This window comes from Bombina bombina, chromosome 7 (genome assembly GCF_027579735.1).
Source record: "Bombina bombina isolate aBomBom1 chromosome 7, aBomBom1.pri, whole genome shotgun sequence".
NCBI classification, from domain to species: domain Eukaryota; kingdom Metazoa; phylum Chordata; class Amphibia; order Anura; family Bombinatoridae; genus Bombina; species Bombina bombina.
Window position 1 is genome coordinate 299,287,044 of NC_069505.1, and position 26,294 is coordinate 299,313,337.

Consider the following 26,294-nt stretch of genomic DNA (forward strand, 5'->3'; position numbering starts at 1 on the left):
CAATGGACACACACACACAAACTTGCACATACACCCAAGGAAACACCGACAGAGACAGCCTCAGAAAACACACAAAGACATACACACACAGAGAGACAACCACATAAAACACAGAAAGACATACATACACACACCCTCACTGAGACATCCACAGAAAACACACAAAGACATATAAACACCCTCACAGAGACACCCACAGAAAACACACACCCTCACAGAGACATCCACAGAAAACACAGACATACACACCCACCCTCACAGAGCAATCCAGAGAAAATACACAGACAAACATACACACACTCTCACAGAGACACCCATAGAAAAAGTTCAAAGACATATGCACACACCCTCACAGACATCCACAGAAAATGCACAAAGACATACACACCCACCCTCACAGAGAGATCCACAGAAAAAAAATACATACACACTCATAGAGACACAAACCAAAGCACAAAGACATAAACACAGACATCCACAGAAACACTCACAGGAGGAAACATTTATGCACCTTGCATCCCCTAAATCAACAGTGTGTGACATGCATGATAAAAAAATGTAGAAATTAAGAGATCACTTTATAAAGAATCATATTTGTAAATGTGCAAACAAAAATATTTCTGTGAATTCAAAATTGTACATTAATGATCTGGGTAGATGGCTAGAAGAAGAAAAGTACTTTTAAAAGGTTGACATATGTTTGTTTGTTTTTTCCCCAACCAAGAGCACCACTTCAAATATAGTGTACAAATGTTCCTATCTGACAGCTGTACTTATGGATTTTGAAAATGCTGTAATCTATATGGCCTTGGTGGAACCATAAGCTGTGGTACTCATACCATTAGATCTGGTTAAATGCAGGATTTAGGCGTGTTGGTATGTATTTCAAAATTAAGTCAGCTGTAGTGTAAACTGAACAGTTTTAAGTTAACCTGTCTCATTTCAAACATTGAGCAATCTTAGTCTGAGAGTATAACATTTTATGCAGATGTAAAAATCTTAGATAAAATGCCTCCTTGCATCTGGAAAGTCCTTATATAAAGGGACAGTAAACTGGAATGTAATATATATATATATATATATATATATATATATATATATATATATATATATATATATATATATATAATGCTTATCTGCCAAGAGGGAACCTACCATTTGTGTATTGAGGAGGAAACATTTCTGCATGGTTTTAAATATAGAATTTCTACAGCATTGTCAAATAACCATAAATACACTGCTGATAGAAAATGTGTTTTTATGGACCCCTGGCCCCACCATACAACTACTACCACACTGAAGTTACAATCCGAAATTGCACAAAGAAATAAAAAACATTTACTAAGTAAGTCCTACCTCCTCTTCAAATGAAAGTGTTCTGCCGTCTGATCAGGCACACACTGTACAAACAAAGTGCCAACTCTGTCTCACACTGTGCATAGGGGTTTAGTGCACACTCAGAAATCCTCTCAAATGCTAATACTTTACTCCTTTTAATAACATTTCCCATGCTCAATTTTTTTTTTTTAGTTCTTGCCTCATGGGGCCCCCCCTGGCCCATTGGGCCCCTGACAGGAGTCACCCTTGTCACCCCCTGATGGCGGCCCTGACAACAGCATATAAACATTGGTCACTGATAGTTTGTACCAGGACTGCAAGATGAGACATTACAAATTTAGTTTAAAGTTTACAATCCTGTGATCAACTATTAAAAGATTGAACTTTTGTATATTAGTCAAGCACCTAGCGAAGTAGCCTAGAGTAGACTATCAGCACTGATGGTAAAGGGCTATTAATGAAGAAATGGTCAAGAACATTGCCCACAGCTCTGTTGGTTTAGAGCGTCATATGCCTCTTATGATGTTTTTTATTGAATAGATAGATAAATAATGATATACAGATAGATAGATAGATAGATAGATAGATAGATAGACAGACAATGATAGATAGATAAATAGACAGACATAGATAATGTAGGTAGACATACACAGATAGATAGATAAAGAATGATAGGTAAATAGACATACATAGATTAGATAGATAGATAGATAGATAGATAAATAGATAGATAGATAGATAGATAGATAGATAGATGGATTGTGTTACATTTTGGGCCAGGTTTTTTTTTAGGTTTTGTATAAATTTGCATCAGTTGAACAAGACTACTTACAAATCTTCATGGTAAACTTATAAACTGAGGTAACAGTAATTGAGCAAAAGTAAAATTAATATGTTATATATGTCCAAGGTTTTACTTTTATTCAAAAAGATTTGTACCCAGTCACCAGACTTTACTTGTGTGTTTAGAAAAAGTTGGGTGAGGTCAGTTGATAGTCAAGCTCAAGATACATGCACCCTGTCAAGCCTACCTCAGTATGCTCTTAGCTACATCTTAACAATGGTGACTATTGTTGGTCTAGACAGAGTCTACCTTGATATGCTTTTCAACAAAGAATACTAAAATAACAAAGTAAATTTAATAAATGATGATTCAGAAAGAGCATACCATTTTTAGATACTTTTCAGTTTATCTCAAAGTTTAAAGGGACAGTGTATGATAAAAGATTCAAGCTTTGATTGTCTTCCGAATGATCCGTTTTACCTGCTGGAGTGTATTAAAGGACCAGTCAACACAGTAGATTTGCATAATCAACAAATACAAGATAACAAGACAATGCAATATCACTTAGTCTTAACTTCAAATGAGTAGATTTTTTTTCTGACAATTTTAAAAGTTATGTATTTTTCCACTCCCCCTGTACCATGTGACAGCCATCAGCCATTCTCAAATGCATACACACTTATTCTTGTACATGCTCAGTAGGAACTGGTGACTCAAAACGTTTAAATATAAAAAGACTGTGCACATTTTGTTAATGGAAGTAAATTGGAAAGTTGTTTGAAATGGCATGCTCTATCTGAATCATGACAGTTTCATTTTGATTGAGTGTCCCTTTAACCCCTTAATGACCACAGCACTTTTCCATTTTCTGTCCGTTTGGGACCAAGGCTATTTTTACATTTTTGCGGTGTTTGTGTTTAGCTGTAATTTTCCTCTTACTTATTTACTGTACCCACACATATTATATATCGTTTTTCTCGCCATTAAATGGACTTTCTAAAGATACCATTATTTTCATCATATCTTATAATTTACTATAAAAAAATTATAAAATATGAGGAAAAAAATGGAAAAAACACACTTTTTCTAACATTGATCCCCAAAATCTGTTACACATCTACAACCACCAAAAAACTCCCATGCTAAATAGTTTCTAAATTTTGTCCAGAGTTTAGAAATACCCAATTTTTACATGTTCTTTGCTTTTTTTGCAAGTTATAGGGCAATAAATACATGTAGCACTTTGCTATTTCCAAACCACTTTTTTTCAAAATTAGCGCTAGTTACATTGGGACACTGATATCTTTCAGGAATCCCTGAATATCCCCTGACATGTATATATTTTTTTTTAGAAGACATCCCAAAGTATTGATCTAGGCCCATTTTGGTATATTTCATGCCACCATTTCACCGCCAAATGCCATCAAATAAAAAAAATCGTTCACTTTTTCACAAATGTTTTCACAAACTTTAGGTTTCTCACTGAAATTATTTACAAACAACTTGTGCAATTATTGCATAAATGGTTGTAAATGCTTCTCTGGGATCCCCTTTGTTCAGAAATAGCAGACATATATGGCTTTGGCGTTGCTTTTTGGTAATTAGAAGGCCGCTAAATGCTGCTGCGCATCACACGTGTATTATGGCTAGCAGTGAAGGGGTTAATTAGGTAGCTTATAAGGAGCTTGCAGGGTTAATTTTAGCTTTAGTGTAGAGATCAGCCTAAATGCCACTGTGCACCACACGTGTATTATGCCCAGCAGTGAAGGAGTTAGTTAGGGAGCATGTAGGGAGCTTGTAGGGTTAATTTTAGCTTTAGTGTAGTGCAGTAGACAACCCCAAGTATTGATCTAAGCACATTTTGGTATATTTCATGCCACCATTTCACCGCCAAATGCGATCAAATTGAAAAAAACGCTACATTTTTCACAATTTTATGTTTCTCACTGAAATTATTTACTAACAGCTTGTGCAATTATGGCACACATGGTTGTAAATGCTTCTCTAGGATCCCCTTTGTTCAGAAATAGCAGACATATATGACTTTGGCGTTGCTTTTTGGTAATTAGAAGGCCGCTAAATGCTGCTGCGCATCACACGTGTATTATGGCTAGCAGTGAAGGGGTTAATTAGGTAGCTTATAAGGAGCTTGCAGGGTTAATTTTAGCTTTAGTGTAGAGATCAGCCTCCCACCTGACACATCACACCCCCTGATCCCTCCCAAACAGCTGTCTTCCCTCCCCGCCATCTTAAGTACTGGCAGAAAGTCTGCCAGTACTAAAATAAAAGTTTTTTGTTTTTTTGTTTAAAAAAAAATAAATAATTCTGCTGTGTAGGACCCCCCCCTTAGCCCCAACCTCCTTGATCCCCCCAAACAGCTCTCTACCCCCCTCCTCTGCCTTATTGTGCACCATATTGGGTACTGGCAGCTGTCTTTTTTTGCAAATAAGCTCCTATCAGCCTAACTAGGGTTTATAGAAATATTATACATCATTACAAACATTGCTGCCATAGAAAGTTAAAATCACGTGCACGCTCCTAAGCTCCTATCAGCCTACCTAGGGTTTATATAAATATTATATATCATTACAAACACTGCTTGCATAGAATGCTAAAATCATGTGCATATTCCTAAACTCCTATCAGCCTACTTAGATTTACTCTTAAACAAAGGACACCAAAGGAGCAAAGCAAATTTGATAATAGAAGTAAATTTGAAAGTAGCTGTAGCTAAATCAGGAAAATGTAATTTTGAGTTTACTGTACCTTTAACCTAACCAAAGGGTTTAAGCACAGAGTTCTAAAGCACCGCTTTGGACTTGCAGAGCACTGCTGGCCCTGACCGGAAACGGATGCTGATCTAATCAGTAAATTGGAAAGTTGTTTAATATTACAATCTCTCTATCTGAATCATGAAAGAAAACATTTCGGTTTTTATATCCCTTTAAAATGAAACCTTCATGATTCAGGTAGAGCATGCAATTTTAAACAACTTTCCAATATACTTCCATTAACAAAATGTGCACAGTCTTTTTATATTAACACTTTATGAGACACCAGACTTATATGCATTTGTGATTGGCTGATGGCTGTCACATGATACAGGGGGAGTGGAAATATACATAACTTTGAAATTTGTCAGAAAATAATCTACTACTCATTTAAGGTTCAGACTAAGGGGCGGATTTATTATAGTGGTAGCGGATCATGTATGCCATACATCGATAGATGCCAACAGCATATGCTGTCAGCATTTATCATTGCACAAGCATTCCTTGTGAAATGCTTGTGCAATGCCGCCCCCGCAGATTCATGGCCAGTCGGCCGCTAGCAGGGGGTGTCAATCAACCCGATTGGTCTAATTGCTGTCCGCCGCCTCAGAGGTGGCAGACAAGTTAAGGAGCAGTGGTCTTAAGACCTCTGCTTCTTAACTTCTGTTTCCGGAAAGCCTCACGACTCACGCCGAAACAGCTGCATGAGGCAGCATACAGGGCTTGATAAATCGTCCCATAAGTGCTATTGCATTGTCTTTTTAAAATGTATTTGTTGATTATGTAAATCTACTGGTCCTTTAAACATAAATTGGTTCATGGTCGTTGCATACTCCAACTTCTGTGAATAGAGTTAGACCCTAAAGTTATTGTTTTAATGACTGGAAACAAATAATGAAATCTAATTGCAGGAACTGTATCTAAACATGAGTTTGAAGTGCAGTAGATTGCCTCTTCTTGTATGCCTATTACATTACTATAGCTAAGAGTGCTGTTAATTGCTACACACTTATACAATATTATCGTGACTTTAGTAATTGTAGTAAACCTCTCACCCACACATCAAAGTAAGCGCGTGTTTGTTAAACAAGACAGGCTCCTGTGGCTTTGTTCTCAGAAGGGATTTCCACTGCAGTATTAGTTCAGCTGGAGAGAGAATGAGAGAAAAGAAATCGTCAACTTGACAGACTGGAAGCTTCGTAATCTTCTGAAAAACTGCCCTCTAATGATTGTGGCGCCTAAACGTGGTTCAGAAGTTCCCGTAGCTTAATTAGTCGTTCGTCAGCACCAGCAATTGAAATTATCCTCTTGACTTGCAGATGAATAATGTTGTGGCGCTGTGCGAATCCCCACGTGGAATGCACAAAATGGTGAGACTAGAGGAATGCACGGTTATAAGCAAGCGGACAATTAAGCAATCTGCTTCAGACAAAATGATCAGACCTCTTGAGAATATTTGCAAGTGTATGCTGTCATTTTAGTTACCTGTATGAGCAGAAGAGAATATTTTGTTTCTGTTAATTAAATCAATATCTATTGTTGGAGGATTTATTTTAAAATGGGCAGTAAACTTAAAGGGATATTCATTTAGCCATTAATTAGCAAGTACTACCAAGTTACTGAACCAGAAATGTGTCTGCTCCTAAGCTTACATTCCTTCTTTTCAAATAAAGATACTAAGAGAACGAAGATAAATTGATAATAGGAGTAATTTAGAAAGTTGCTTAAAATTGCATGCTCTATCTGAATCATGAAATAAAAAAATAGGAGTTAATATCCCTTTAAATGGACTGGATAGCGCATGAAACTTTCCAATTTACTTATATAATCAATTTTGCTTAGTTTTCTTGGTATCCTTTGCCAAAGATTAATTCTAGGTGAGCTCAGGAGTGTATCAGTCAGTTCAGTAAGATGTATGCTTATCAGTCAGTGAGCAATCAGTCCTTCATGGGACAGTGTACTATAAAAATAGCTTCCCCTTAACCTGTTTCCAGCTTTTTATACCAGTTTCAGAGTATATAAAATGTATGGGAAATAGCTCATTTATGTTTATTTTTGCCTGTGAAATATCAATTTTTTAATTTAAACCACAACTCATTCAAATAAGCTCATCTTGCAGAAAGATGGAGGATAAGCAGACATCATTATTATATTATCTGTGTATACACACAAAACCTCCTTATCGTATCTCAATCTAAGATAACAGTATAAAACGAACACTTTAGTGCCTATCTATCCCACCCTAGTTGGGAGGCTGATTTTTTTCTTCAGGACCTTGTTTACATAGTTTTTCTGGAGCAATTACTGCAATATTTACATTTTCAGCATAGGTGGAGGTTTCAACAGAAAACAAATCCAATGACAAAATAACAATATACATCAGCAGGAAAATTGAATCATTTGCACTTGGTAATAATATACAACAACAATTCCAGTAGAGCTGATTTACTAAGGTTGAGAGAGAGAGAGATCACGATTTAGTGAATTAGGTAAAGAACAACAGAATTTTAGGGGGTCTGCCTAACTCTATGTGTTTGTATACTTAGTTCAAGGGACATTCAAAAGCAGAACTTGCACAACCTATTTTATCAGAACACAAAGGGGGCCTATCTGTCAAAGGTCTTGCGGACCTGATCCGGCAGTGCGGATCAGGTCCGCAAGACCTCGCTGAATGTGGAGAGCAATACGCTCTTCATATTTAGCATTGCACCAGCAGCTCACAAGAGCTGCTGGTGCAACGCCGCCCCCTGCAGACTCGACAATGGGCCGCCAGCAGGGAGGTGTCAATCAACCCGATCGTACTGAATTGTGGCGATTCCTGTCCGCCTGCTCAGAGCAGAAGACTCGCCAGAAACACGGGCCCTCAAGCTCCATTCGGAGCTTGATAAATGGGCCTCATGATCTTTGTATTACTGACTTCAGCTTACTTGTATATTAAACCACATATGGGTAAAGTCCTATTCATGAGCCGGTGCGCATGCATCGCAGCTATAGAGCAGGACAGGGGCAGTCAGCCAATAAGGAGTGGCAGTGTCACAAAGCTGCCAATCACAGACTTTTCTGCTTGGGAGCTATAATGTTTGCAGCTTCCTATCAAGTAACACTCAACTGAGAATAAACAAAACCTGGAAAATATTCCTTACATGTTGTAAATGACAGAGTGCCACTCATGGTGCAGTCTCTTTTAGCTCACTTTACTTTTCACAGAAGAGAAATATCCTGTCGTATATCAGCCTGATCCTGTCAAAGAGAATATCCAGTACCATAATGCCAGGAAATTCTGCATAGAACAAGATGCTATAATCCTCAAATGTATGTGTCAGCTTGTTGTCAGCAGTGAGATGCAGTTGCAATAAGTGCACATCTGGTTTCCTACTCAAGCTCCGAATGACTGCTCCATCATAACTTGTCCGCCTGCTCTGAAGTGGCAGACGGAAATCAACTCGATCGAATACAAACGGGTACATTGACACCCCCTGCTCATTGGCCGCAAATCTGCAGGGGGGCGGTATTGCACAAGCAGTTCTGGTGAACTGCTTATGCACTGGTAAATGCTGACAGCGTATGCTGTCGGCATTTATCGATGTGCAGCGGACATGATACGCTACATCATATCATGTCTGCTCGCACTTTGATAAATATGCCCCTTAGAGTGAGCCCAGAGCAATCGGTATGTAATATAACAAGATAGAGATAAACTCAACTGAAATTGTACAACAGCTAGTAAAGATTCTGTACTTGTTTGAAAGGTGAGTGTCATTGGTGGTGCTGTGTCACTTGAGTGCATCTCTGTTTATCTTTTCTGTAAATTTCTAGATATGTAATATTTGCATTAGAGTATTAAATTGTTTTTCCGTTAATGTATTTTCAATGACTGTTTATACCAGCTGCAGAGTATAAAATGTATGAGAAATTGCATTTCCAGGTTTATTTGTGTGTATGAAATAGCTGGTTTTGTGCTTTTAAACCACAGACTATTACAATGGGTTGAGATTACAGGTAATATCAGATCTCATTATGTTATCACTTTTTGTACACAGACTTGCTTCCCAATCTTATATTTGTCTGTACAACAAAGCTCAATACTTCAAGAGAATAATGGAAAATTAAAAATGTTTTACTTAAAGGGACAGTCTACACCAGAATATGTATTGTTTAAAAAGATAAACGTTTATTACCCATTCCCCAGTTTTGCATAACCAACACAGTTATATTCATATACTTTTTACCTCTGTTATTGCCTTGTATCTAAGCCTCTGCAGACTGCCCCATATTTCAGTTCTTTTGGCAGACTTGCATTTTAGCCAATCAGTGCTGACTCCTAGGTAACTCTATGGGCATGAGCACAACGTTTACCTATATGGCACACATTAACTAACGCCCTCTAGTGGTGCAAAAATGTAAAAATGCTTTCAGATAAGAGGCGGCCTTCAAGGGCTAAGACATTTTGCATATGAGCCTTCTAGGTTTAGCTTTCATCTAAGAATACCAAGAGAACAAAGCTAAATTGATTATTAAAGTAAATTAGAAAGTTGTTTAAAATTACATGCCCTATATGAATCATGAAAGAGTATTTTTAAATAGACTGTCCCTTTAACTATCCCCCACTTAGAGTGTAATTTCTTCTGCTGGCTGTATTTAGCTTGCCAATAGCCCTGACTCCACAATAGAAACTTTCAGTGTAGGTTGGGATTCCACAGGCAAAATCCGCTATTTTAAATGCCGAAATAAGGGTAAACAAGCTGCTTGTTAACAACTTAATACACACCAGCAGGTAAAATGTATCATTGGAATATCTTAAAGGGGAGAAAATGTTTGGGTAAAGTGTCCCTTTAATCTCTGCCAGTGTTACTGTGTCTTAAAAATTTTCAGTTCCATCTATTTCTATTATCTGGGCGTATGGTAGACTCTAGAAGGTTTGTGTGTCATTGAGATGTTTATAAACCCTCCTACCAACCTTGCAATCTCCCCTTGGTAATATCAAAGTGGCTCACCCCCATCCAACCCATCCGTACATCTGCTTATTGCTATGAAGCAGGTGGCAGGGAGGGACATGTCTACTTATGTGTCACCCAGCAAGACAAAATGCAGCATATGGAACTAAAAAGTGCACATCTCATAAAAGTCTTTCCTCATAGTCATTAATTATGAACAGAAAGTTCAGATTTAATTTTATTGGCCCTAAGGAGATGCCCGTTGTGCATATGGAGACAAGCACACATGTAATGATCTGTCTTGAGTGTTGCTTTGTATTGTGCAGATTTTTAACCTCCTTTTGTGTATGGGCTAATTATCTATCTCACTTGGTGATTCATTTATTGATTATGAAATGTTAAAGTGAGTTCAACACAGTCATATCAATGTTCAACAATGATTGCCTTGAGAGATATGTCATTTATATAATGTAATGGAGATGTTTCTCTGTGTTTGTGGTGCTTAATCAAAACTACTAGTTCTGTAGTTTATCAGTTGATGGACTAGATTCATAAATATTCATTAGATCTCGTTGTTAGAGGCACAGTCATGTGAAAATTAAACTTTCAGAATTCAGATAGAGCATGCAATTTTAAACTACTTTCCAATTTACTTTTATCATGAAATTTGCTTTGTTCTCTTGGTATTCTTTGTTGAAAACTAAACCTAGGTAGGCTCATATGCTAATTTCTAAGCCCTTGTAGGCCGCCTCTTATCTCAGTGTATTTTGACAGTTTTTCCACTGTTATACAGTGCTAGTTCATGTGTGCCATATAGATATCAGTGTTTTCACTCCTGTGGAGTTATTTATCAGTCAGCACTGATTGTCTACAATGCAAGTCAAAAGAACTGAGACAAGGGGGCAGTCTGCAGAGGCTTAGAAACAAGGTAATCACAGAGGTAAAAAATTATATTTCTATAACAGTGTTGGTTATGCAAAACTGGGGAATGGGTAATAAAGGGATTATCTATTTTTTTAAACAATAAACATTCTGGAGTATGGTATCCCTTTAAGGAGAGATATTAAAAATTCATTTTTCATTAGTGATTTTTCCTTCCATTAACATATGAAGGACTAGATTAAGTTGAGCACAAAAATATTAGCACTATTGAGAGGTAACACCACTCAAGTTAAATTATATACCACTCTTATTCTTGCATACAAAGTACAAGGTGAACGTAAAATAAGAGAAAGCCTTTGGCGCGCTAACATCTGGAGATCGCATAGCATAGCTGTGTTAAATACCTTACATAATAGACTCCTATGGGGCGCATTACAAAACTAAGGTCCTGGCTTTTGCTTGAACTCTAAGCCAAAGGTGCTTTACAAAATAGAAGAAATCGTTTTCTTCTTCTCAAAGTTCACACAATATAAATTGAGATTTTAATTTAAATAATTTAGCATTTAGATAAATAAACAAAAGTGTGTTAACATTATTTAAAGGGAAATGGTATATAACATGGTATATAACATGGTGTTTCAGTGGGAAGGGCCCAACAGTGTGTATGTGTGTGTGTATATATATCTATATATATATATATATATATTTATATGTGTATGTACATATTTTTGTATATACACTTTTGAGCCCTTCCCAGTCAAACACCTTGTCATATATCATATCCCTTTTAAAACACTTTTTGAACATTTATTTTAATAACAAAAATATATTCTGTTGTGTGTTGCGATTGAGTACAATACATAACTCACCATTTGTAACTTGAGCAATGTTTTGCACGGCCACGCAAGCATTGAAGTATTGAACCCCCTAAAAAATTGTTAGCCTCACTAACATTGTCTAGTAATTCTTTTTTTTTTTTTTATCATGGACTTGTAATACCAGATTGTGCGTAACCCTTAATGCAGGGTTGCATTATGGATAGAACACCCTGCACTATCAATAGCGCGACTCCACTTTTTATCTGGGCCATAGTTGTTTTAAATACTACAATACATGATATCTCACACAGCAAATGAGAACCACTAGCAACGCTAGAAAACAATTACAACCGCAACACGTAAAGTGATATGAAACCCAACAAGTTTCTTTTGTGATTCAGACTAAGGCCCCAATTTATCAAAGTCTGGAGGACCTGATCTGACAGTGCGGATCAGGTCCGCCAGACCTGCTGGTGCAACGCCGCCCCCTGCAGACTCGTGGCCAATGGGCCGCCAGCAGGGGGGGTGTCAATCAACCCAATCGTACTCGATCGGGTTGAATTGCGGCGATGTCTGTCCGCCTGCTCAGAGCAGGCGGACAGGTTATGGAGCAGCGGTCTTTGTGACCGCTGCTTCATAACCGCTGCTCGCCAGAAACACGGGGCATCAAGCTCCATTCGGAGCTTCATAGATAGGCCCCAGAATCTATTATCAAATTTGCTTCACTTCCACTGTATTTTTTATTGAAGAGATAGAGGCATCTGAAGCTCTACATGACAAGAACATAATGCTGCCATATAGTGCTCTTGCAAATCGATTAAATTCTTTGAAAACTGCTGCCATATAGTGCTCCGGACTTGGGCACACCCCTGATCTTACCTCCCTGCTTTTCAACAAAAGATACCAAGAATACAAAGAAAATTTGGTAACAGAAGTAAAATCAGAAAGTTGTTTAAATGTTCTATCTGAATCATGAAAGAAAAACTTTGGATTTCATGTCCTTTAAAGGGATACTAAACCAAAAATGTTTCTTTCATGACTCAATTTTGAAGCAATTTAGTAATGTAATCCTATAATCAATTTTTCTTTGTTGTCTTGCTATTTTATTTGGCATGCAGGAATGTAAAAAGCTTAAGAGACGGCCCATTTTTGGTTCAGTGCCTGGACAGTGCTTGCTTATTGATGGCTACATTTAGCTAACAATCAGCAAGCGCTACCCAGTCTCCTAAGCATACATTACTGCTTTTTCAAATAAAGATAGTAAGATAACAAAGAAAATTGATAATAGGAGTAAATTAGAAAATCATGAAAGAAAATATTTGGGTTTAGTATCCCTTTTCTTTTGTTCAACATTTGTTTTATAGCCCTTGCCTATTACAAAAATCCATGTGACCACAACAAAGTAGATGCTATAAATAATACATACAAAAAAACATTTATTTGGTTTGCAGATCTATAGTAATGTTTTTTTTTTTTTAATATTCATAACCTGTTTCCAAATAATAAACTGTGCCAGCCCTGCAAAACACATTTACCATGCCCCACTCTTCTGAGATTTAGGATAAATACATCACTGGATTGGAATCAGTTCTTTTGAGCCAATAAAGTGCTCTAAGCATTACTAAAGGATACTGTGTGGTGGTCAATGTTTTGCTTTTCTTGGCAGTCCAGTGACTTTAAGTTGACAATGAGGTCACAAAGCTTTATGAAAGCTTCCTTTTTCCCCGTATCTCTATTGCTGATTTTGCATTTTCATTCCAATGAGCAGACCAGACGCGAAGACCAGCTCAATTTGTCTTCTTAGGCTGTAGATTGAGTCAGATCTGCTAACACTTTGGAGGTGCAGAATGTTTCACACATGGAAGCGCCCAACGTTACACAGTGCGATTCAGCTTTTCTTAAAAGAAAGATTGTCTGTCTGGGAAAAACAAAGAGAGGATTAGCTAGAACCTCAAGAAGCATTAACCTGTATCCTGAACTTTCTTTCTACGATTTCCGAGAGCCCAGAATAAAAGATTTTTTTTTTGGGTGCTCTATGAATTCATTAAAAGTTTTACTGTCTTTTTAAAAACTCCACTCTTTTTGTAGAAATTCTCTAAAGATGTGTGTTAGACCATAAAGAACTCTTGGACGAAAAAAGTAAACCACCCGAATTGGACTATGAAGCTAGAATTAATGGTTTATTTCTTTAGGATTTGCAGAGCTTTTCATTAGATAATCATTCTTTAGTCATTCTTTAGATTAAATAAGTTTCCCAAGTAGACGTACTGGAATAAAGTAAGCAACAAGGCAGTTAATTCATACAGATGTTTACTATTCATGTTAATAAATGGAGAACGAACACAAAACAGGACATCTGCGAAAAGAACACAATGTGTGCCTAGTGCCAAAAAGTTATGTCATAACATTCCTGTTTGGAAAATCCAAAAATTCATGTTTCTTCTTTTTTTTTTTTTAAAGGGACACTCAAGTTAGAATAAACTTTTAAGATTCAGATAGCGCAGCAGTTTTAAGACACTTTCCAATTTACTTTTATTATCAAATTTTGCACAGTCTTTTTTTATATTCACACTTTCTGGGGAACAAGTTCCTACTGAGCATATTCACAAGCTTGCAGGGTATATGTATACTATTCTGTGATTGGCTGATGTTTGTCACATGATACAGGGGTCCGGAAAATGGGAGAAAAAAAATAAATTTGTCAGAAAAAAAATCTACTGCTAATTTGAAATTCAGAGTAAGTGATATTGCATTGCCTTTTTATTATGTTTTTGTAAATTATATAATTTTATGGCATTGAGTGGTCCTTTAACCACCTTGCTGGGTGGTAACTGAAATCTCAAACACATAAGAGTTGCTTAGCCTGTCTTTATTACATAATATATAGGAGTAGATTTACCAAGCAGCGCATGCTGCTATCTACCCCCCGTACTTTCCGACTCCCCGGAAATGTAAGTTAAGAAGCAGCGGTGTTAAAACCGCTGCTTCTTATCGCGTCTGCCACCTCTGAGGCGGCCGACAGCAATCAGCCCGATCAGATACAATCGGGTTGATTGACACCCCCTGCTAGCGGCTGATTGGCAGCAAATCTGCAGGGGGCGGCATTGCACAAGCATTTCACTAGAAATGCTTGTGCAATGATAAATGCTACAGAGGAATCATGTCTGCTCGCACATTGATAAATCTAACCTATAGAAGCAAAAAAACTACTGTAATTTATGGGGAGTTATGTTGATTTTAATTGCATATTTAGATAAATCCCCCCCCCACCACCACCACCACCGGAGCACTTAGCACACAGTCCTTGGCTAACTACAAAACTACAAATCTTCCTGTAGTCTGAGCGACTATTCTAAATTTGGAGCCTAAAACTATTGCCTTTGTTAAGTATTTTGTCTTCTGGTAATGTCTATTTCAAAGCTTTCTAGTTTCTCTCGTTTTCATTTTTCTTTAATTTTTCTTTAAAGGGATAATAACCCAACATTTTTTTCTTCCATGATTCAGATAGAGAAGCAATTTTAAGCAACTTTCTAATTTACTCCTATTATCACTTTTTCTTTGTTTGGTATCTTTATTTGAAAAAGCAGGAATCTAAGCTAAAGAGCCGGCCCATTTTTTATTCAGCACCCTCGGAACCGCTTGCTAATTGGTGGCTTCATTTAGCCACCAATCAGCAAGAGCAACCCAGGTGCTGAACCAAAAATGAGCGGTCTCCTAAGCCTACATTCTTGCTTTTCAAATAAAGATAGCAAGTGAACAGAGAAAAATTGATAATATGAGTAAATCATGAAAAAAAAATTGGGTTTAGTATCTCTTTAGCTGTTTTCAAATTGTTCTTTTGTTCATATGTTAGATAAGACTGTTTTATATAGGGACTGTTTTTAAGGCATTTTTGTGGGACTTGTAACTTTGCTGCAAGTTTTTTTCAGTGATATATTATTTTCATGAACTGATGATCTGAGCAGCTGCAATATTTAAAATGCTGGTGCACTGAGAATATCTAGCTATGCTTCACATGCACGTGCATAGAAAAATGCTAACACTAAAACAGTGATAACTATTACTAGAAACATTTTTGCCAATACATTTATACTGCAAATATGTTTCTATTCAAAGATGGAATAAATCTATGTGCATTTAAATTTTGACCGGAATGCCCCTTTAAGCGTCGAGGAATCTTTTGTTGCTCTACACATCACATACTACAACCATTTTCACGTCATGAATTGTTTTTGGGGGCATCCCTTGGGGGAGAGTGGAGCACTCTCGACTTTGAACAGGGTAGTGTAGTACAGTCCATTAGATGGGAGGAGACACTGATTGAGGGCTAACATCTCTCGCATTTAGGAATAACTGAGTACTATGGCCACGTTGTGCTTTTGATGGCAGAGTTGGAGGAGTGGAGAGAGTCCCCCCCCCCTCCTTTTTATTTTCTTGCATATAGGGGTTCTACTCTGATACTGTGGTATTCGTATCTGACCTCTATATTTGGAGGGTATTGCAATTTGTTAGTTGTTTGTTAATGTTGTTGTTTAGTTGGAAAATGCGAAAATGTAAGTTGGTATTTGGTAGTTTGCATGGACTCCTACATCTTAAACCATCAACAAAAGCTGCTGCCAACCTGGAGATGTGCGCACTTTTAAAGACTTTCGAGCATTGTTATCTCTATATTTATGCAACATGTAACTTGTGTGTGTAACATTCAGCCGGGAAGGCTATGCATAACTGTTGTTTATCCATGTGAACCCAAAGAAAAAAGAAAAAAATAATAATGACAAGCAATTCACTACTGGGAGCTAGCTGAGCACATTGGGTAAGCCAATGAAAAGAGACATATATGTGCAGCCACCAACCAGCAGCTAGCTCTGTGTAATGAACTGCAGCTCCTGAGCCTAATGTTTTTTCAACAATCACACAAAGAGTACAAAGCAAATTAGATATAAGAAGCAAATTGTAGAGTTGTTTAAAATGACATGTTCTATCTGAATCAAGAGAGAAAACAGTTTAGATCTTGGCTGAAAATGTAAAACATGTACTTAAAGGAACAGTAAGCAATGTGTCATTACAAGGCAATTCTGTTGTGTTGCTGTAGAAGAAAATATCAGTCAAGTTTAAACATTTAAAAAAAAAAAGATCTTGTTTGTTGCAATTATTTTCAATTGCCAAACCCTCCCACCACCTGCCATATATTTCATCAATCCCATGCTATTCTGTGTTGAAGAGATACCTAGGTAGGCATCTGGTGCACTACATGACAGGAAATAGTGCTGGCATCTAGTGCTCTTGCAAATGAATAACATTCTTACAAAATGGCTGTCATATAGTGCTCCAGATATCTGCGACAAGAGCACAATGTGTGTCTAGTGCCAAAAAGTTGTCATTCCTGTTTGGAAAATCCAGGCTCTTGAGCTTTCAACAAATAATACCAAGAAAATGAAGACAATTTGATAATAGATGAAAAAATAGTAAGATGTTTAAAATTGCACATTCTATCTGAATCATGAAATATTTTGGGGGGGTTTTATTTCCTTTTAAAGCTCAGTTTTACACGGAAATGCACTTCCTGTTTGCTAAGAAATCAAAATAATGAACTTTGACTTGAACTTTTTTTTTGTGTAAATTTAGATAATGTTTTGATTTAAAAAAAAATTCCTTTTCATTTATAGACATTGATAAATGCCGACAGCATACGCTGTCGGCATTTATCATTGCACAAGCATTTATTGTGAAATGCTTGTACAATGCCACCTGTTCTGGGAAAATGCCGAACTTGTGAAAATAGCGAACCACGTTACTTCCTGTGACGTGGCATCAGCTGTTTCACAAAGTTTGACCATATTGCGCATGCGTTCTAGCATCATTACATACCTGGCCACATACGTCACTGTTACAGTTTTGAGACCAGTGAAATTGATGGACCCTCTTTACCGCGCATGCGCAGCATTTGAAACTCTGTCAATACCGCGCTCGCTTTGCATGACCAAGCAAACAGTTTTGAACAATGAATTTCTTTAATGTCAGTGTAACTGTAAAGGGAATGCGTATAAAAGTATGGCAAATCGGGGCACGGTATGGTCATACAAGATTGACTTGTGTAGAGGCATTGATCATACTGCAAAGCGGGCGCGGTATTGACGGAGTTTCAATATGCCTCGCATGCGCAGTACAGAGGGTCCATGACTTTCACAGGTCTCAAAACTGTGGCAGTGACATATGCGGCCAGGTATGTAATGATGCTAGAACGCATGCGCAATATGGCCAAACTTTGTGAAACAGCTGATCCCACGTCACAGGAAGTGACGTGATTCGCTATTTTCACAAGTTGGCCATTTCCCCCTGCACATTCAAGGTCAATTGGCTGCTAGCAGGGGGTGTACCAAAAAAGATTAATACAGACAGCGCAAAAAAGGGGGTATAAAGTCTTATGGATTTATGGGATCTTCCTCTAAGATCCACAACGATAAACAGATAGGGGGGGGGAGTTTTATATAAATCCAAAAGCGCCTATTCGGCTAATACCCACAAAATAGAGAATGAAACAAGGATATAAATAAAATATTTTTTATTGTAATATCAATTTAAAAAGTTTTTGGTGTAGAAAAAGTATTGTTAAAGTATTGTTAAAAAATGCAGATACCGTTATAGATAAAACCGAGTTAAAATATGTAATCAATAAAAAAAAATAGGTTTGTACTATGTATATATATATAAAAGTAAATCCAGATACCCAAAATTTTTTTATAATTTTATATGGTTGGCCAACCAAAAAACTTTAAGTTATTATTTTACTTAGTATATACAACGTGTGACTATGAAAACTATCTAAAGTTTACCTAACGTCTTATTCAATCCTAAACTTAAAATATAATAATGCTGTATTCATGCAGAGATATACAATGTTGCAAAACCGTATTGCAAATAGTAACTTGCTAGTTTCCAATTACAGCAATATTTGAAAAGATTCTTATGCACAGTCTTTCAAATCGTTCCCATATGTTGATACCAGTGATCACAATTTATATTTTTTAATTAATATTAAACAATATATCTATTTTAATGAACAAGTGCACTTGTTGGGACTGTTGTCTTCATTAAAATAAGCAGTAAACCAACGGCTAGGATTTCCACCATCTCCACCCTGTTAAATACGATATAAATTGTGATCACTGGTATCAACATATGGGAACGATTTGAAAGACTGTGCATAAGAATCTTTTCAAATATTGCTGTAATTGGAAACTAGCAAGTTACTATTTGCAATACGGTTTTGCAACATTGTATATCTCTGCATGAATACAGCATTATTATATTTTAAGTTTAGGATTGAATAAGACGTTAGGTAAACTTTAGATAGTTTTCATATTCACATATTGTATATACTAAGTAAAATAATAACTTAAAGTTTTTTGGTTGGCCAACCATATAAAATTATAAACATTTTTGGGTATCTGGATTTACTTTTATATATATATACATAGTACAAACCTATTTTTTTTATTGATTACATATTTTAACTCTGTTTTATCTATAACGGTATCTGCATTTTTTAACAATACTTTAACAATACTTTTTCTACACCAAAAACTTTTTAAATTGATATTACAATAAAAAAGATTTTATTTATATCCTTGTTTCGTTCTCAATTTTGTGGGTATTAGCCGAATAGGCGCTTTTGGATTTATATAAAACTCCCCCCCCCTATCTGCTAGCAGGGGGTGTCAATCATCCCGATCGTATCTGATCGGGACGATTACTGTTCACAACCTTAGAGCTGGCGGATGAGTCAGGACCACTGCTTCTTAGCTTAAGTTTCAGGCGGACCTGAAACTTCGGGGGTAGATTGCGGCATCCGCTACTTGATAAATCTACCCCATTGCATGACATTGAATGTACCCATCTTTATAACTACTGCAGTCTCGTTCTCTATATTCTTGTTTCTTAGGGCCTGACTCTCTAAAGCTCTTAGGTCTGGTGAGATTATATCTAACAAGTCTCATCAGCACTCTGAGGTCTCCTAAATAATTTTACAAAGGCAAATTTTAGCTTTAGAACTGTTTAAAAAGCTAAGGGATGATCTGCATTGAAGGAGAGACACCGGGACATCAATCGCACACTTGGCAACGTGCGCAAAAACCAGCGTCGACAATTTTTTCTCAAATCGCGTGATCACAAACTCAGCGCAACAGACAAGTTACGTGCATAGATTTTTCATGGCGTACACACTTTTTACTCCCATAGACTAACATAGAACTTGTGTCGGCAGTCGGCACAAAGGCAGCGCAGCGTTTGGACTTGCACGTGCAGAATGGATATATTTTGCTCCATTTTTAGCTTGACACACATAGGCAGGTGCAGCAAACCTTGCTCACAATAAAAAGCAGTGTAACACACCTAACACACTCACAAACATTTCAGCCACACAAATCAAACAGTTATACTTTTCCTGGCCACTTAATTAATCAAACCAACATTCGCCCTCTGCAAGTGTGTCAAAGCAATCACAAACAGCACAACCTCTCACCTGCAGCCTTAAAACGCCTTACAGACAATGCACACCCTGATTACCCACCATGTTTCCCTTGCAGTCGGTTTGTGTGTAGGTTTATTAATTTCTTTTGGTAACTTTCGAATTTTACGTGTGAATTCAACATAAAAAACGTACTCTTTATTTTTAACTTATGCGTGCAATATAATGACATAAATGACTGGCAACACCAGAAATGTGTAGTTGCGCATATTTTTGAACCACGCCAGTCTGAATAAATCATAATTTTGAAAGTAAAATATGAAATTAGGCATGATGTAAGGTTGCATGAATAAGTTAAATTCTTTGTTTCTTTTTGCTATATCCGTTGTATTGATGGCTGCAGGTCTTTCTCCTATTTTCTTCCAGGTAATGCTCAATCTATTCTCTCTCTTCTCATGCCCATTCTCTCCTCTCTCAGTTCATGCCCACTGTCATTTCTGCCGAGTGAATTTATATTACGTGTGTTTCAGTGGGAGGTTACGACACTAGAATTCCAATTTCAGATATAAAAAAGAAGTTTAGGGACACACTGGAAACTGATGCAGTATAACTGTAAAAAGCTAATAGGAAAATATCACCTTAGAATCTCTATGTAAAAAAGGAAGATATTTACCTCACAATTTCCTCAGCTCACCAGAGTAAGTGCTGTGGAAAAAAGTTATACTTCAACTACTGTCCAGCCAGGTAAAAAAGTAAAAAAAATTGAGAAATTCACTGCAGCCAATCATCATCAACAGTTCTGAGGTCATGAACTCTTTTACTGTGATCTCATGAGATTTCACTTAACTCTCATGAGATTTCATAGTAAACTTCCTTAAACTGAAAAGGGAAATAACATGAGAGTGCACGAGGCTCACTCCCTTGCCTGTCCTGGGACAGACATACTGATTTGCTGCTTAAAGCCCTTTACAATGAGGTGTGAATACTTAGTACATTTTGAGGTAAAATATCTTTCATTTTTACATAGAGATGTTCAGGTGATATCTTCTAGTCAGCTTTTTACAGCTATGCTGCATCACTTTTAAGTGTTAAACATTTGGGTATCATGGCCCTTTAACCATTTTTGGTATGTTGTAAAACATTGTTTTTCAACCGCATCCTCAAGTACCCCCAACAGGCCAGGTTTTCATTATAGCTGAACTGAAATAATACGAACATTAACAACAATGTAATCATACATTTCTGTAATCAATTAGAGCACTGTATTGCTAAATAAATAATGAAGGATTTAAACACATAAATAAAGTTCTGCATCTGGGCCTCAGTGTGTTGCATTCATGAGGAGACGGCTATTGAGCCAGTCAGTAGAGCATACATACATATCCTCCAACCATCATTAGCATTCTGCTAAGTAATAGCACTGGGTGCACAGTTTTATCAATGTGTTTAACATCTTGTGAGGGTTAAATATACAGTGGGAAACACACAATTCTTTCATAATATAATTATTTATTGTTTACTATTATTATTATTCTTTTTATTATTATTAGACTGTCCTTTAAAATTATGAGGTCTTATAAATTGTATCTGAAGTCCTTTAGCTGAATAAAAATTAAAATAATAATGGTTAAAATAATTTTTATTGTGTGGCCATTCACCCAGCCAAGGGGTTAAAGTGCAAATAAGCAAAATCGGGCGGGGAACTTAAAAACAATTAAATGGTTTTAAGAATAAAAATAAAAAAATCAGTGGCCACATGTGTAGCAGGTGTGGGAGTTGCTTGTACACAGACATTGCTGCCCATCATTTTAAATATGGTGGCTTGTTTTCAAAAGAATTATTTAAATGGGTGCTTAGATATATAGAGCACAACTATGAGGGTACCCTCTGGATGCTCATGGGCACTACACTATCATTTCAGGGCAGCTGGCACCTTTGAGGTCTAGGGTGCTAAGGGGTAGAATTATCAAGCAGCGGATGCTACAATCTACCCCCGTAGTTTCAGGTTCACCTGAAACTGAAGTTAAGAAGCAGCGGTCTTAAGAGGTGTCGGACAGCATTCATCCCAATCCGATACGATCAAGATGATTGACACCCCTGCTAGCGGCCAATTGGCCGCGAATGTGCAGGAGGCATTATTGCTCAAGCATTTCACGAGAAATACTTGTGCAATGACGTCAGCATTTATTGTTGTCCGCCCGCACAATGATATATCGGCCCCTATGTATCTCCTAGAAACATCATTGGCTATTGTCTTATTGGATACTTTTTGTGCCAGCCTTGTGAACATACCTGGACTGTCCTAAAGGAACAAATAAAAGCACCAGTACAGTCATGTCCAGCATATAGGGGGTTAAATAGTAGTTTAAAGGGTCACCATTCTCTCTGCATGTTTCAAACAGAAATCAGTATCCAAGAATGAAATCCTAAAGTCATAAAGAGCAAACAATTAGAAAATATAGCGCTGTCCTGCAGAGCTTACAATTTAGTGTGTGTAGTTTGTGTTGTGCTGGTTTTACAGATGCACTACAATTCAAATCAGTGACTACAGGGCATTCAGAGTAAACGTATTTAGAAATATTGATTGGACCTCACGGTTAACCCCCTCTCTGATAAGGGTTCTTTTATTACCTGTAGCCAGAGGCAATCAATATGTTACTGTAGCCGAGCTGTGATCTGTGCGCTTGTACTGCAGTGATAACAACTGCGCCGCGCTTGATTTTATTTGCACAACACGCACTGAATAAAGAGTTGATAGCTGATTGTCTAAAAGGATTTCAGCTGTAAAACATAATTAGACTATTGCTTTTCTCACCAGTGCAGCTCCTTAAAGGGACACTGAACCCAAAAAATTTTTCTTTCATGATTCAGATAGAGCATGCAATTTTAAGCCACTTTCTAATTTATTCATATTATCAATTTTTCTTCGTTCTCTTGCTATCTTTATTTTAAAAAGAAGACATCTAAGCTTTTTTTTTATTCAGAACTCTGGACAGAACTTTTTTATTGGTGGATGAGTTTATCCACCAATCAGCAAGAACAACCCAGATTGATCACCAAAAATGGGCCGGCATCTAAACTTACTTTCTTGCATTTCAAATAAAGATACCAAGAGAATGAAGAAAAATTGATAATAGGAGTAAATTAGAAAGTTGCTTAAAATGCCATGCTCTATCTGAATCACGAAAGACAAAAATTGGGTACAGTGTCCCTTTAACCTCTTAAGGACATATGACGGAATTTTTCCACCATAAAACAATTGAGCAAACTGAAAGCAGTGTCCTTAAAGGGTTAAACATAGATTGGTGGATTCCACATTCATTTTCTCAGCTGTTTTTGCTGCACATCTTAAAATATATTTAATGTAAAAACAAAGCAGAGATTGTTTAATTTGTTTTTAAAATTGTGTTTGTTTTATCTCCTCAGGATTGTCTGGTCCTGAGTATCACAAGCAATTTATGTCTTAAAGGGTCATATAAGTGCAAATAGAAAATGGTCTAACTATGTATTTAATCCATGCAAAAGGGTTAAACACATAGAGGCCTATTTATCAAAGGTCTGTCGGACCTTATCCGACAGTGCGGATCATGTCCGACAGACCTCGCTGAATGCGGAGAGCAATACGCTCTCCCTATTCAGCATTGCACCAGCTGCTCTTGTGAGCTGCTGGTACAACGCCGCCCCCTGCAGATTCACGCAGCAGGGGGTGTTAATCAACCCGTCCTGATCGTACTCGATCGGGTTGAATTGTGGCGATCTCTGTCCGCCTGTTCAGGTCTTTAGACCGGGCCCTCATGCTCCATTCGGAGCTTGATAAATGGGCCTCATAGTTAGAACCTGTTCCAGAATAGAAATGCACAACTTGGAGCTGGCTAAACAGATCTGGTGAACCAATGGGAAGAAGCATATTATCTGTGCAGCCACCAATCTCCAGCTAGTTTCTAGTAGTAGATTGCTGTTCCTGAGCCTACCTAGGTATGCTCTTCAGCAAAGGATATCAAAAGAATGAAGAAATTTGATAATAGAAGTAGACTGAAAAGTTGTGCTCTACCTGAATGTTTGAACGGTCATAGCTAGGGTTGCCACCTCGCCATATTTTCCTGGACACTTATGAGTTAAACATGTTGCAGGGTGTGCAGAGGGGAATATAAATTGCAACCCAAGACAGTACACGAGTAGTGACCATGGCCAGCAGTTATTATGTTCCTCCCTGCACACCCTGCAGCATGTGTAACTTATAAGTGTCCAGGAAAATATGGCTGATGTGGCAACCCTAGCCAAAGTTGAAGCAGTGCTCCGTGGATTCTGGACAGTACTTCTACTGTGTGTTTAACATCCCTTGCATCAATTGTCTTAAAGGGATACTAAACCCAATTTTTTTTTCTTTCATGATTCAGATAGAGCATTCAATTTTAAGCAATTTTCAAATGTACTCCTATTATCATTTTTTCTTTGTTCTCCTGCTATCTTTATTTGAAAAAGCAGGAATCTGAGCTAAGGAGCCGGCCCTGGATAGTGCTTTCTGATTGGTGGCTAGATTTAGCCACCTATCAGCAAGCGGAATCCAGGTGCTTAACCAAAAATGGGCAGGCTCATAAGATTACATTCTTGCTTTTAAAATAAAGATAGCAAGAGTAAATTAGAAAGTTGCTTAAAATTGCATGCTCTATCTGAATCACGAAAGAAAAAAATTTGGGTTCAGTGTCCCTTTAACCTAGTGTTGTTTTTTTATATATGCACTTCCTGATAGTTACACTCTAGTTTAAACAGCTTTTACTTAAAGGGACAGTAGTCAAAATTAAACTTTCATTATCCAGATAGAACATGCAATTTTAAACATCTTTCCAATTTACTTCTGTTATCAAATTTGCTTCATTCTCTTGGTATCTTTTATTAAAGAGTTAAACTAGTAGGCTCATTAGAGCTCAGGAGTGTGCACATGTCTTTAGTACTCTATGGCAGCAGTGTTTTGCAACATTGTATAACAAAGCTATAAGTAATGGTGCAAAATTCTGCTGTCATAGAGTACTAAAGACACGTACACACTCATGAGCTCTTATAAGCCTATCAAGTTTTACTCTTCAATAAAAGATACCAAGAGAACAAAGCAAATTTGATAATAGAAGTAAATTGGAAAGTTGTTTAAAATTGCATGTTCCATCCGAATCATGAAAGTTTAATTTTGACAAGACTGTCCCTTTAACCTTTTTCATGCAAAACTCCTCCTCTTTCATTTACATCTGAGGAACATGTCCCTTTAATTCTCATTCATCTTTTCATTCTTTATAGAATGAAACAAAATTTGGTGAGGTTGTTAGTTAATATAGATTGCTAGGAGTATATAAATATATTAGGTTTATGATTGATTTTATGAATTTATATTTATCTTTAAAATATGTTAAAGCTGGTAAATTGATAGTATAACCTTTACTGTAATTATCTTGTAGACCCTAAGATTAAGATTATTAAAGAAATGCTATTTGTTTCTTTAGGTAAATGGAAAAGACTTGTCCAAAGCTACACATGACCAGGCAGTAGAAGCCTTTAAAACTGCCAAAGAACCTATTGTTGTGCAAGTGCTCCGAAGAACCCCCCGCACCAAAATATACAGCCCGGCAGTGGACGCCCAACTAGTAGATACAGGGACACAGACTGAAATCACTTTTGAACATATAATGGCTTTGACTAAAATGGGCTCTCCTTCACCATCAGTTGCAGTTCTTGACCCTTACCTCTTGCCTGAAGAGTAAGTATCACCGCCAGTCTAGCCCTGAGGTTGGTTTTTTTTTTTCTGACTCTTTAAAGCAGGGGTGGGCAATTATCGGCCTTTCAGATGTTTGCCCAACACAATATTTACTGGGTTTTGACTTGTGTGTGTGTTATATGTGAACTTCAAATGAGTGGTAGATTTTTTTTCTGACAATTTTAAAAGTTATGTCTATTTCCACTCCCCCTGTACCATGTGACAGCCATCAGCCAATCACAAATGCATACACGTACCATGTGACAGCCATCAGCCATTCACAAATGCATACACGCTTATTCTTGCACATGCTCAGTAGGAGCTGATGACTCAAAAAGTTTAAATATAAAAAGACTGTGCACATTTAGTTAATTGAAGTAAATTGGAAAGTTGTTTAAAATGGCATGCTCTATCTGAATAATGAAAGTTTAATTTTGATTGAGTGTCCCTTTAATTTCAAATGTACCTTGGTGTCCTTCACTAAGCGTAAAAAAGGATTTCAGGAGTCGCAGGTGAGGTCAATTCAAAAATAGCATTTATTCAGGTAAAACAGGTCA

The 26,294-nt window shown here is 37.1% G+C and overlaps 1 protein-coding gene across 6 annotated transcripts in view; it reads left to right on the plus strand.

The window, feature by feature from the left end:
* PDZRN3 (PDZ domain containing ring finger 3) overlaps window positions 1-26,294 on the plus strand; it is a 346,386-nt gene that overhangs the window by 256,344 nt on the left and 63,748 nt on the right. For all 6 annotated transcript variants that reach the window (XM_053720879.1, XM_053720880.1, XM_053720883.1 and 3 more), the window contains one exon: window positions 25,487-25,740. In XM_053720879.1, coding sequence (XP_053576854.1) covers window positions 25,487-25,740 — 254 coding nt within the window. The remainder of the gene's footprint in view (window positions 1-25,486; window positions 25,741-26,294) is intronic.